General features: G+C 37.7%; 1 protein-coding gene across 1 annotated transcript in view; it reads right to left on the minus strand.

Moving 5' to 3' along the window:
• The window catches only part of RADX (RPA1 related single stranded DNA binding protein, X-linked), a 71,704-nt gene that overhangs the window by 41,527 nt on the left and 16,476 nt on the right, over window positions 1-13,701 (minus strand). Inside the window, exons 4-6 of the mRNA XM_060183023.1 lie at window positions 8,897-9,005; window positions 8,637-8,728; window positions 8,399-8,521 (exon numbers count right to left, since the gene is read on the minus strand). Of these exons, the coding sequence (XP_060039006.1) occupies window positions 8,399-8,521; window positions 8,637-8,728; window positions 8,897-9,005 (324 nt within the window). The remainder of the gene's footprint in view (window positions 1-8,398; window positions 8,522-8,636; window positions 8,729-8,896; window positions 9,006-13,701) is intronic.

Here is a 13,701-nt window from a genome sequence, read left to right on the forward strand (position 1 = left end):
ACCTGGTTAGAGTACATATGAAACCATGCACAAGGACACAAATTCAAGCCTCTTGGTCCTATCTGCGGAGGGGAAGCTTTATTACCAGTAGAACAGTATGCAGGTATCTCTCATTCTCTATCCCCAAAGTCCCCCTCTCATTTCCTATCTTTATAAAACAAACACAAACAAACAACAACAACAACAAAGAGTAAAGTCTTATCTAGCCTAGAGAGAGTTCTCCAGACTGCTCTCCACAGGGGCTGGGTCAATTAATATTCCCACTATCAGTACAGGAGGCCTGCTTTACCCCTGCAACCATTCCAACATTTATTGTTACTATCCTCTCTGAAGTATGACATTCTCATAGGAGTGAAGTTGTATCTCACTGTTGTCTCTATTTGCATTTCTCTGAGCATCACTGACTTTAGACATTTTATTTTTTTTTCAGATGGCTGTTGGCCCTTTTGACTTCTTTGATGAATATTCTGTTCGTATTCTACCCCTGCTTTTAAAATGAATTTTTAAATGAGTTTGATGATCTCTTTATTTTGGTTATCAGCCTTTTGTCTGATGTATGACATAAATAGATCTCCTGTGGGCGGAGGAGCTAGCATAATAACTTTCATACCTGAGGCTCTGAGAAAGTCTCAGGTTCAATCCCCTGCACCATCATAAGCCAGAGCTGAACAGTGTTCTGGCAGAAAAGAAAAAGAAAAAAAAAAAAAAAGAAGAAGAAAGGAAAAGATCTCCTGTTAAGGAGTCTTTCTACTTGGGTGACAGTTTGTTTTGCTGTACAGAATCTTTTAAATGTGATGTAGCCCCTTTGGCTTATTTTAGTTTTTGTTTTACTTGATAATTGATTTGAATCCTTTAATATGGCCTTAAAACTTGGGTCAAAAATAATTTTGCCAATGGTTTCCTCTAAATATTTGAACACACCCATTCAAAAAGATTCATGAATACCTATGTTCATAGAAGCACATTTTGTAATAGTCAAAACCTGGAGGCAACCTAGGTACCCAGCAATAGATGAGTAGTGGTTAAGAAAGTTATGATATATATATATATATATATATATATAGATATAGATATATAGATATAGATATATATGATGGGATATACTACTCATCTATTAATAATGATAAAATCCCCTTCTTCACCTCACTTTGGATGAATCTTGAAGGAATCCTCTTAAGTGAGATAAGCCAGAAAGAGAAATATGAAAATGGGATGATCTCATTCATGGGCAGAACTTAAGACACACAAATAGAAAGGGGAAAACATAAAGTAAAACTTGGACTGGTTTGGTGTATTGCACCAAAGCAAAGCCACTGGGAAAGGAGGATAGGAATAGAGGTGGCAGTAGGGAGTGGCTTTCAGGTCCTGATACATGATGATGCACCTCTCTCTCACGGTGAGATGAGAAATTGTACTCATGTTCCAACAACTATACTGTAGACCATTAATGTCCCAATAAAAAAAGAAAAAAGTGAAAAAGAAAAGCAAATTGAAATACAAAATTCATAAAAACACTGACTGTGCTTGCAAAGACAGACAAATTTTCTAAATTTTATACTAGTAATCACATAGAAACATGATTGACTACAAAGATGCATGTAGAAATGATTTTCCATCACTTCTACTTTTGCACATACAAGTTATACGTTCTACTATCTATTCTAATAAATGTATTTCCAATATTAAAATGCACTAATAATAAAAAAAAAAAACGAAATTGGAAGCCTTCAGTAGTGGATTTCTTGTGTAGGCAATAAAGCCCAGTGATAACCATGGTGAAAATAAAAATATTTTTTAAAAAGGTAAAAAGGAGGGGTAGACAGCATAATGGTTATACAAAGAGACTCTCATGCCTGAGGCTACGAAGTCAAAATTCAAACCCCCGCACTACCATAAACCAGAGCCCAGCAGTGCTATGGTAACAAAAACAAAATTGAAAACATGAAACCATGCCATTTACAAGGATATCTATCTATATGTCTCTATCTATCTGCCTATCTATCTATCTATCTATCTATCTATCTATCTATCTATCTAATGCTTAGTGAAATAGCCAGGGAAAATAATCATATGCTGTCACCTATATGTAATGTGTGGAGAAAAAAAACATATGAACTAAGTAAATGGTAAAATAAACTTTTAGATTATAATATCTATTAATGATCAAGAGAAGGGTAATGAAAGAAGGGTGGGCAAATAGGGGCAAAGGAAAGGGAACAATCATATAATGAAGGTAAGAACTAAACTTTGAGTGAAATCATGCATATATATGTTGACTTTCAATGATGCATACCTGAAACTTATGGTGCAATGTTAGGTCAGTTAAAAAAGAAAAATATACAACCCACAACGACCCTGGATCCATACTCCCAGAGAGATAGAGAATGGGAAGGCTATCAGGGGAGGGGATGGGATATGGAGATCGGGTTATGGGAATTGTGTGGAATTGTACCCCTCTTATTCTTTGGCTTTGTTAATGTCTCCTTTCTTAAATATCAAATTAATTAATTAATTAATTAATTTTAAAAAAGAAAAATAAAGGTGCCAGGACTGGTAGATTATACATATTACCATGCATGAGGACCCAGGTTCAAACCTCTTTTCCCAGCTGCAGGGGAGAAGTTTCATGAGCAGTGGAATAGTGTTGCAGGTGTCTTTCTCACATTTCTCGCCACCCCTTCTCTGTTTTTCAAAAAATAAAGAGAAGAAAAGGGGGTAGGGGAGGAGACTGGAAGTGGTGAGGCCATCATGCAGGCAGTGAGGGTCAGTGATAAGTCCAGTGGCAGAAAAAAATATATGCATATATTGTTCTTATTTGTAATATTACTTAAGTGAACTTTCCTTAATCCATCATTTCTATTTCAACTAATAACTGGATAAGATAGTTATGGCCCTAACAAACTGAGAAAAGAAGAAATACGTAAATATTCGTATTCTCAAAGTAATAGTTCCATGTGATAATAGGTATCTCCCTACAGCATCACACCTAGAAATCTATGTCTTATATCTCATATATACTAGATGTTGTTTTGTGGTAATGGATGTAAAGAAGACCTGTTAAAATGACTAAGAATAATTATCTTAATTTACATTACTTTTTTTTCTGTATTACAACTCTGCAAACATGTGAGTACTCATGTCTACAGGTTTTTGAAAAGAACTCCTAATTTTTATTTCACAGAGATAAAAAAGAGACATTTAGACCAAATATTTTCTAGCATCATGGAATACTGTAAATATTTAAATTCATTGAACCTTTTTTTCTCATCTATAGATTTTTTTTTTAAAAAGTACATCTCGGGAGTCGGGCTGTAGTGCAGCGGGTTAAGCGCAGGTGGCGCAAAGCACAAGGACCAGCATAAGGATCCCGGTTCGAACCCCGGCTCCCCACCTGCAGGGGAGTCGCTTCACAGGCGGTGAAGCAGGTCTGCAGGTGTCTATCTTTCTCTCCTCCTCTCTGTCTTCCCCTCCTCTCTCCATTTCTCTCACACACCTGTGTGTGGGGGGTTGATTCACAGGTGGTGAAGCACGTCTGCAAGTGTCTGTCTTTCTCTCCCCCTCTGCGTCTTCCCCTCCTCTCTCCATTTCTCTCTGTCCTATCCAACAACGACAGCAATAACAACAATAATAACAACTATGATAAATAGCAAAGGCAACAAAAAGGGGGAAAATGGCCTTCAGTAGCAGTGGATTTGTAGTGTAGGTACTGAGCCCCAGTAATAACCCTGGAGGCAAAAAAAAGAACTGAAGAGATATATCAATAACAATATAATAGGGAGTCGGTGTTAGCGCAGCGGGTTAAGCACACGTGGTGCAAAGCCCAAGGAGGACCAGCGTAAAGATCCCGGTTCGAGCCCCGGCCTTGCTTCAGGCCGTGAAGCAGGTCTGCAGGTGTCTGTCTCTCCCTCTCTCTTCCCCTCCTCTATTTCTCTCTGTCCTATCCAACAACAATGACAACAATAATAACTACAACAATAAAACAACAAAGAATAAATAATTTTTAAATAACAGCAACATAATAATATGGTGCTTAACACTCCACTATACCAAATAGACAAATCAGCCAGACAGAAAATAAATAAGGAAACAAAAAACTTAAGTGATGACATAAATAGATTAGATCTATAGACAACTTCAGATATCTTCATCCCAATAAAGTAGAATACATATTATCAAGTCTACATGGAACATTCTTGAAGATAGACTATATACTAGGCCATAAATATAGCATCATTAAATACAAAATCACTAAAAACATTCCAAATGTATTTTCATACCACAGTGGAGTTAAACTAATCAAGCACTAAAATGAAGATCAAGAAAATCCAAAAGTATGGAGACTCAACAGCATGTTCCTTAACAACTTTTAAATCAAAGAGGAAATGTAAAAAAGTCTGGAAACAAATGAAGACAAAAACTACCATAACCTTTGGGACACCTACAGACCTGCTTCACCACTTCTGAAGTGCCCCCCCCACACATTGGTGAGGACCAAGGGGCTTGAACTGGAATCCTTGAGGCAGGTCCCTGTGCTTTGTAATACGTATTAATCCTGTGTGTCACTGCCCAGCCCCTGCTTCACACTTCTTTACCTCACAGTATACTACAGGATTACTGTGATCAAAACTTCTTGGTACGGTAATAAAAATAGACACAATGATCAGTGGAACAGAGCTAAGAACCCACAAATAACCCCCTACACCTATGGGTAACTGAGTTTTTACAAGGGACCCAAAACATTAAGTAGAGAAAGACAGGCCCTTCATATAGTGCTGGGAAAATTAGCTTGAAAATGTAGATGAATGAAGCTGGACCACCATATATCACCATGCACTAGTCAACTTCAAATGGATCAAAAACACAGACATTAGACCAGAAACCATCAAATACCAAAAAAAAAAAAAAAGTTGACAGAACACTTCACAATCTATACTTCAGAAATTGAAGATGAGTCCAATAGCAAGGAAAACAAACAGAAAAATAATTTAGTAACCTAATATCCATAGACAGATGACTGGATAAAGAAGTCATGGGGCATACATTCAATGGAGCAATACTCAGCAATTAAAAGAGATGACATTACATCCTTCAAGACAAAAATGGATGGAACTGGAGGTGATTTATTCTTAGTGAAATAAGGAACAAATTAAGACAATTACTGAATGGTTTCACTCACGTGATTATAGAGAATTAAAATGTATAAACTTGAAAAACAAGTAGTCAGCCCACTTCTAAGCTCTTGGGAGAACTATGGTGGTTATGTTTGGTGGTGGAAGTGGTGTGGGACCATACCTCTCCTATCTTATAATCTTGTAATTCTCTATAAAATTGCTAATAAAGGGGGCCTGGGCAGTAGCACAGAGGGTTAAGCTCACATGGCACGAAGCCTAAGGACCAGTGTAAGGGTCGCTTCACAAGAGGTGAAGCAGGTCTGCAGGTGTCTTTTACTCTCCCCCCTGTCTTCCCTTCCTCTCTCCATTTCTCTCTGTCCTATCCAAAAACGACAGTCATAACAACAATAATAATAACAACAGCATGGGTAAACAAAAGGGGACATAAATAGCCTCCAGGAGCAGTGGATTCGTAGTGCAGGCACCGAGCCCAGCAATAACCCTGGAGGCAAAAAAAAGCTAATAAAAATGAATGAGACTACATGAAATTGTAACGTTTCTGCACAGCAAGTGAAGTATAATCAATCAAAATAGAAAGAATCATCTCCTATAGAATGGGAGATGATCTTTACACATCATACATTAAAGACTAATAACCAAAATATTAAAATAACTCAGTAATGAAAAAAACAAATTAAAAATGAGGAGAGAACTTAGGCAGAATCTTCATAAAAAAAGGAAGGAATGAGGGAATGAAGGATGGAAGGAAGGAAGAGGGAAGGATGGAGGGAGGAAGAAAGCATACAGTCACTGATTATCATAGAAATGCAAATAGTTAACAATGAGATACTATTTACATCTATGAGAATCATATATAAGAGATAAATAAATATTCGGGGCAAATGTAACCCTTCTACACTGCTGGCAGGAATGTAAATTGGTCCAAACCTTGCCTGGAGATTTCTCAGAATACTAGAAATAGACCTACCCCATGACTCAGAAATTTATCACCTCATATATTTTTTATTATTTATTTATTCACTCTTACTGCCCTTATTGTTTTATTGTTGTAGTTATTATTGTTTTCATTGTTGTTGGATAGGACAGAGAGAAATGGAGAGAGGAAGAGAAAGATAGACACCTGCAGACCTGCTTCACTGCCGCCTGTGAAGCGACGCCCCTACAGGTGGGGAGCCAGGGGCTCTAACTGGGATCCTTACTCGGTCCTTGTGCTTTGTGCCACGTGCACTTAACCTGCTGCGCTATCGCCCGACTCCAACCTCATATTTACCTAAAGGGAATGAAAACACCTATCTAAAGAGATCTATAGATAGACCTCTGTTCGTAGCAGCATAATTTGTAATAGCCCAAACTTGGAAGCAATCAAGATGCTCAAGAACATACAAATGGCTTAGAAAGTTGAAGTAAAAATGAAGTCATCTCCTTTGCCTTTTCTTGGATGGAATTTGTAAGAATCATGTTAGATGAAATAAGTTAAAAAAAAAAAAAGGAAGGATAAATATGGGATGATCTCATGTATAGGTGGAACTTAAGGAACAAGATCAGAAAGAGAAAACATAAGGGGAAACTTGAGTTGGGTCTGGTGTATTGCACCACAGCAAAGGACTCTGGGGGGGGTAAACGAGGGAGTGGGGATAAAGGAAGGACTTGGGTCCAGATGCATTCATGGTGGAAAAGGATGTATGTTGGGAATGAGAGCATTCTGCTGGAGAGGTGAGAAACTATGCCCATGTGTCAACAGTGGTATTGTAAATATTTAAAGAAGTTGGGGGTCGGGTGGTGGCGCACCTGGTTGAGCACACAAGTTAAAATGCTCAAGGACCTAGGTTCGAGGTCCCGGTCCCCACCTGCAGGGGGAAAGCTTCACAAGTGGTGAAGCAGTGCTGCAGGTGTCTGTCTCTCTTCCTCTCTATGCCACCTTCCCTCTCAATTTCTGTCTCTTTCCAATAAATAAATAAAGATAACAAAAAAAATTTAAAAATTAAAGTAGCTAGAGAGAGAGAGAGAGAAACCTGACCATAAAACCCACCTAAAATGAACTAATGGGTTTGTCACTGGAATTCATCACTATCAGTCCTTTATGCCCTAAGAAAAGTTATATGAGATGTTATATCCCCCCTTACCTAGGAAGTCCATGACTTGGTTATTGTCAAGGTTTTTTCCTCTCCTCCAATAACTAGGTTCATGTTCAATTATATTAAAAATTGTAATCGTGCCAGCAGAAGGCAGGATCAAGTGAACCAATAACAGAATGCTGTGTAATATTCATGTGCAGTGGAGAATATAAAAAGTAGAACAGCCCTGTAGAGTCTCTAGGTCACTGAGTGTTCTACTACAATTTCAAGTTTATTTCTGGTTACAAAAATTACATGCAATCAAAACTGGGGATTTTCCCAGTGTTGGAAAGCACCAAATAATGGGTACTTTATTCCTATGATCATTTGGAAATAGTATACTATCCTGAAAGAGCTTTGTGCTATGAATTGAAATAAGAAATAATTCACTGAAGTTGTTAAAAAGCAATACCTATATTTTTTCTTATTTAATAAATATTAAGACTAATTTACTTTACCAAATAAAGACTAGGGAATCCCTAAAATTGTTTGTAAATAAATAAAATCAGTGGGAAAATACTTATATATCAGAATGAATTGGGGATGGGAGGCAGCACCAAAGTATGTTAAATACTGACCAGCTGGTATACCACTATCAACCAACCAATAATTTAATATTTAGACAGAATCACAAAATTGTCTTTATTTAATTACAGTTTACCAATCCTCTACCAATTGATTCCACATTTGTAAAGGCTTCAAAATCCTTATTCATTTTTATAGGGTGCTAAGGAATGCACAGGGGCTTCATATTATACTCTGGTCTTCAATGACGTCAACTTAGTCAATTCCAAATAGATACTAAAGGAAGTAACTGCTTATGTTTTACTAAATCTCAAGTATTTGCATCTGAAATGCTAATGATGAAAACTGATAAAAGCACCTGTTCTTGGAAAAGATTGATTTTGTTGTTGTTGTTGTTTTAGAAAAGATTAGTTTTAATTACAAATTAAGCCTGAAAAGAAACTAGAAGGTGGTTAACATCTGCACTATCAAGTGTGAAATTAATTTTGAAAAAAAAAAATAACCATGCTCTCAAATTGCTTGAATTTGCTAACTCATTGTCACATAACTCTATCAATCAGTTTAAACTATCATTTAAATTAATGCCACTTCCAAAAATAAAGAGATAAAGACATTAAAACTGAGTACTTGGGTAAATATTTTCAAAGATTTCTGGCTGAGATGTAGAAAACAGTTCCACTATAAATGGTAGGTCTGAAGTCCCATCAGCAATGTGAATCCAGCGATATGAACAAAAATCTTCACGGCTTTCTATATGGACAGAAAATTAAAATAAATGGAGATAATTGATTATACACATATAGACATAAGAACACAAGAGTTACCATTGAAATACGTTTTATGACTTTCACTTTTCAAATCATACCTTTTTTCTTGCTCCTTTGAACTCTTCCTACAAAGACTAAGAGGCCAATAACATCACAGATAGAATTTTCTGACATATCATCCAGTTCTGATCTACAAAAAAAAAAAAAAGACAAAATTGCTTAATAGACATTCTATCTTTAAACTGAAAAAATGTGTGTTGATATAATTGATAAAGCATAACTTTTATCAATGTGTAATAACTAGTTTCAGTGGTTAATAATAAAAATTATATTTAGGTTATTTTATGAGAAATTTTACCTTGTAATAAAGCGGTGACTTAATGCTGGCAATCTCCATTCTGGTTTCTCCTGATTTTCTGGAATGATAATTATATTAGTTGGAGGATCCCGGAGGTTCAGGCAAATTTCTGAAAAACAAACACATTATTTTAATATGACATACAAAAGAATATATATGTATATAAATTATACTGCATAACGATAAACTGAAAACATTTGAACTTACCACTGTACCTGTGAACTTGACCATTAGCAATATTATTCTTCAACTCCCATTATCATATACAATTGTCTTCCTGGTCAAAGTTAATACTTTAAATGCTGCATACAGCATTTCAGGGCTACTTAGAAAATAAATCATTTGTCTTGGAATCATCATAAAAGCATGAATATAATTTCATTGTTTGTCATTAAAACTTCAAGCATGAAATGTGTATAATTCTTTTTGCCTGTCTACTCTTTTGCAAAAATGAGATGCACAGATTTCAGTTTTCTGCTATGAAAAACGATGTAGTGGCAATTTTATAAATGTTATTTTCTAATTTTTATCGGAGTGAGAAAATAATTAAAGTTATTACTGATTGCCTATCACTTCAAAAAAATCAATATCACCATGTAAAAATTCCATGTAGCTTCATATAGCAGGTTCTTTCTTGTATTACATTGTTGAATAATATTCCAGAGCATAAATCATTTATTTACCTGCGATTGTAGTGTTTGACATCCTAGATTATTTCTAGTTTTTGCTATTACAAATTAGGTCACTACAAATATTCTGTAGTCCCCCTGGGTACACAGTAATTTTTCTATTTTTAAATTTTTTTATTATTTATTTTCTCTTTTGTTGCCCTTGTTGTTTTATTGCTGTTGTAGTTATTATTGTTGTTGTTGATGATGTTGTCACTGTTGGATAGGACAGAGAGAAATGGAGAGAGGAGGGGAAGACAAGAGGGGGAGAGAAAGACAGACACCTGCAGACCTGCTTCACCCCTATGAAATGACCCCCCTGCAGATAAGGAGCCAGGGGCTCAAACCAGGATCCTTGTGTCAGTCCTTGTGCTTCGTGCCACGTAGCGCAACTGGCTGCACTACTGTTCAACCCCCTCACAGCAATTTTTCTAAGATATTATATCTCGGAGGGAAACCCTGGATAGTTTAATATGTAAAGATTCTACTCTACAGGATAATTTCAAATTATTTTAAGTAATGAACATATTTATATAATTCTGCTAGTAAAGTGTAAAAATCCCTATTATATTTTTAAAATATTTTAACTAGTTGCTTTTTTTAATCTTTTATTTATTTATTAGACAAATACAGAGAATTGAGAGGGGAGCGGAGATAGAGAGGGAGAGAGACAGAGAGACAACTGCAGCTCTGCTTCACCACTTGTGAAGCTTTCCCCCTGCAAATGGAGAGTAGGGGCTTGAACCTGGGTCCTTGTGCATTGTGATGTGAGCGCTTAACTAGGTGTGCCACCTCCTGACCACCCAAATCCCTGTTATCTCCGAATTTCAGTATTGCTAGTTTTCTTGCTTTCTTATTTCTCTTCTTCCTTTCTTTTCTTTTTTGCCAATCTAGTGAGATAAAATGACAATTTGATTTGTTGTGGCATTATTTTGGACTTTCCTTATTCCTAATTAGGCTACTTATGCATCATACATGCCTTCCTTCTTGTGAAATACCTGTTTGTATCTTGTCCATTTTTCTACCGGGTTGTCATTTTTCATATTTACTAGAAGGGCATGCATGTAAGTGTTTGCGTCTATGTGTGTTATATGATATATACAATAGATATTAGTCCTTTGATGATTTTATTATTGCAAATATCGTCATCCAGTTTTGTAGATGCTTCTTTCATTATTTCATTGTGTCTTTTGATCAATAAATGTTGTTAAAATTTGGAGGCCTCTAGCGGGCTGGGCTAGCTTCACGGGCGGGTAACAGAGACGCGGAGACAACGGCTGGGCAGGGAAGCTGTATTTCTTTATTCAGGAACGATTCATAAACTAAACCAAACTAATCACCAAACAGAACTCTGCTGTCTCTTTGCGGTGGCGCAAGCACTCTCTCTTACTCTCGAACTCTCCAACTCTGGAACTCTCTCTTACTCTGCAACTCTGGAACCCTGGAACTCAGGCGGGGTTCCTTCGGGGCGGGGCCAAGCAGGCCGGCGAAACTAACTGGACTGATCCAATTCTATTGGCGGGGGAGAACTACCCAATGTAAAGCATACAACAAATAAAAGTTACCAATATAGGGGACCAAGTGGTGGCACACCTGGTTGAGTGCACGTATTACAGTGTGCAAGGACACGGGTTCAAGTCCCTGGTCCCCACCTGCAGGGGAAAAGCTTTGCAAGTGGTGAATTAGTGCTGCAGGTGTCTCTCTGCCTCTCTCCCTCTCTATCAACTCCGTCCCTCTTGATTTCTGGCTGTTTCCATAAAAAAAATAAAGATAATTAAATAATTTTTTTAAAGTTACCAATATAAATGTTTTATATGGTATAGGAGATGAGAAATGCATGCTCTCTAGTGAGGAACCAACTCTAACCCAGTTTTTTTAAATTAAAAATATATAATTAGATACATATAGTTAAATAGATATAGAGACACAGTAGTCTAGGAGGTGATGCAGTGGAGAAAGTGTTGGACTCTCAAGCATGAGTTCCTGAGTTTGATCCCCAGAAGTACCTGTACTAGACTGATGTCTGCTTCTTTCTCTCTCCTTCTCTTATCTTTCTCAATAATAGATAAAATATTTAAAAACATATAGGAACACACATATCTGGCTATATATGTTTATAATTATATAGTGAGAGAGAATATGCAAAACACTGCTACACTATCCATGGATTTCTGGCTGTAACTTTTTTTTTCTTTGCTGTTCTTATGTGATGCCAGGAACAACCCCAGAGACTTATGCATGTAAGAAAGGCACCATAGGGAGTCAGGTGGTAGTGCAGCGGGTTAATCACACGTGGCGCAAAGCACAAGGACCGGCATAAGGATCCCAGTTCGAGCCCCCAGCTCCCCAGCTGCAGGGGAGTCGCTTCACAGGCGGTGAAGCAGGTCTGCAGGTGTCTATCTTTCTCTCCCCCTCTGTCTTCCCCTCCTCTCTCCATTTCTCTCTGTGTCTAACAAGGATAACAACAATAATAAATACAGCAACAATAAAAAAACAAGGGCAACAAAAGGGAAAATAAATTTTAAAAATTTAAAAAGACGTTTGAAAAAAAAAGAAAGGCACTAAAAAGTTTATTAATCCTTTCTTTCATTGTGGTAGCCAGTTTAATAATGCAAATTCACTGACTGAATTCCTCTCTGTGACTTCCCCACCCACTTACTTGGTGTCCCTTCCAAGTAAACTATTTGCATCAAAATTCTGAGGCTGGACCAAGTTGCAGATGCTACCACGATACCATCCTGACTTCCCTGGATAGACGACCTCACCAATGTGTCCTGGAACCTCACCTCCCCACAGCCCTATCTCACTAGGGAAAAATAGAAACAGGCTAGGGGTATGGATGGGAACTGCCAAAGATAATGTTCAGCAGAGAAGCAATTACAGAAGTCAGAGCGTCTACCTTTTGCACCCCACAAAGAATTCTGGTTCATACTCCCAGAGGGATAAAGAATAGGAAAGCTTCCAATAGAAGGGATAGGATATAGAACTCTGGTGGTGGGAACTATGTGGAATTGTACCCATCTTCCCCTACAATCTTGTTAATCATTATTATATCAATACAAAGTAAAAAAGTATTTTAAAATTCTGGGGCTGGTAAGATAGCACAGTGGTTATGAACAAATACTTTCATGCCTGAGGCACCAGTGTTGCCAAGTTCAACCCCCAGCACCATCATAGACCATCATGGTAGCAATGCACTGGGAGAAAATGTTTTAAAGTTCTTGTCTGAGGATCCACTTCTGGAGAATACTTACACTAAGAAAATGGTCTCACACTGTTTATTAATCTTTTTTTAATATTTATTTTATTATTTATTTCCTTTTTGTTGCCCTTGTTGTTTTTATTGTTGTTGATGTCGTCATTGTTGGATAGGACAGAGAGAAATGGAGAGAGGAGGGGAAGACAGAGAGGGGGAGAGAAAGAGACACCTGCAGACCTGCTTCACTACCTGTGAAGCAACTCCCCAGCAAGTGGGGAGCCGGGGCCTTGAACTGGGATCCTTAGGCCAGTCCTTGTGCTTTGCACCACGTGCGCTTAACCTGCCACAGTACCGCCTGACTCCCGTTTATTAATCTTTATGTTTACCATTTCTTGTGTTCTAGGCAAAAGCCCTTTCTCTATGTGGGCTGCTGCTCCGGATCCCCTGACTCCCTGGCCACTGGCAGCGAAGGTCTGAGCAGTCCACTGGGAGTCCTCGGGTAGCTCCACATGGTGAGGGTAAGTGTGACTCAGAAAGACAAAACGTTAGCTCTGGGAGAGCCTCAGTGGGGCAAGTCGTTTATTAAGGGAGAAAGTATGAAGATATACCCATTGCCCAGGGAGAAGGTTAAGGTAATCGTTAACCCAAACACAAAGCAACAAAATGCATAGTCACATTTTGACCTACAAACTATATTTGATCACAAGTGAAAAGTTACCATACAGGGTTTGATCACAAGCTCACAATGCAATTTTCCCTGGGCATAAATTACAGGCACTTCAGAGGGGGAGGAAGGGGGCAGTTGAGTAACAGAATGTTTGCGGTGGTTTTCAAGTTTGGCCAAACACAATACACAGTAATTCATGGCCTTTGTTTTAAGGGGAGAGGAGGAGCATGTGCAAAAAAGTAGCTCCCATCTGGAGAAGCCATCCTGTCAT

The sequence above is a fragment of the Erinaceus europaeus genome, chromosome X, assembly GCF_950295315.1.
Source record: "Erinaceus europaeus chromosome X, mEriEur2.1, whole genome shotgun sequence".
NCBI classification, from domain to species: domain Eukaryota; kingdom Metazoa; phylum Chordata; class Mammalia; order Eulipotyphla; family Erinaceidae; genus Erinaceus; species Erinaceus europaeus.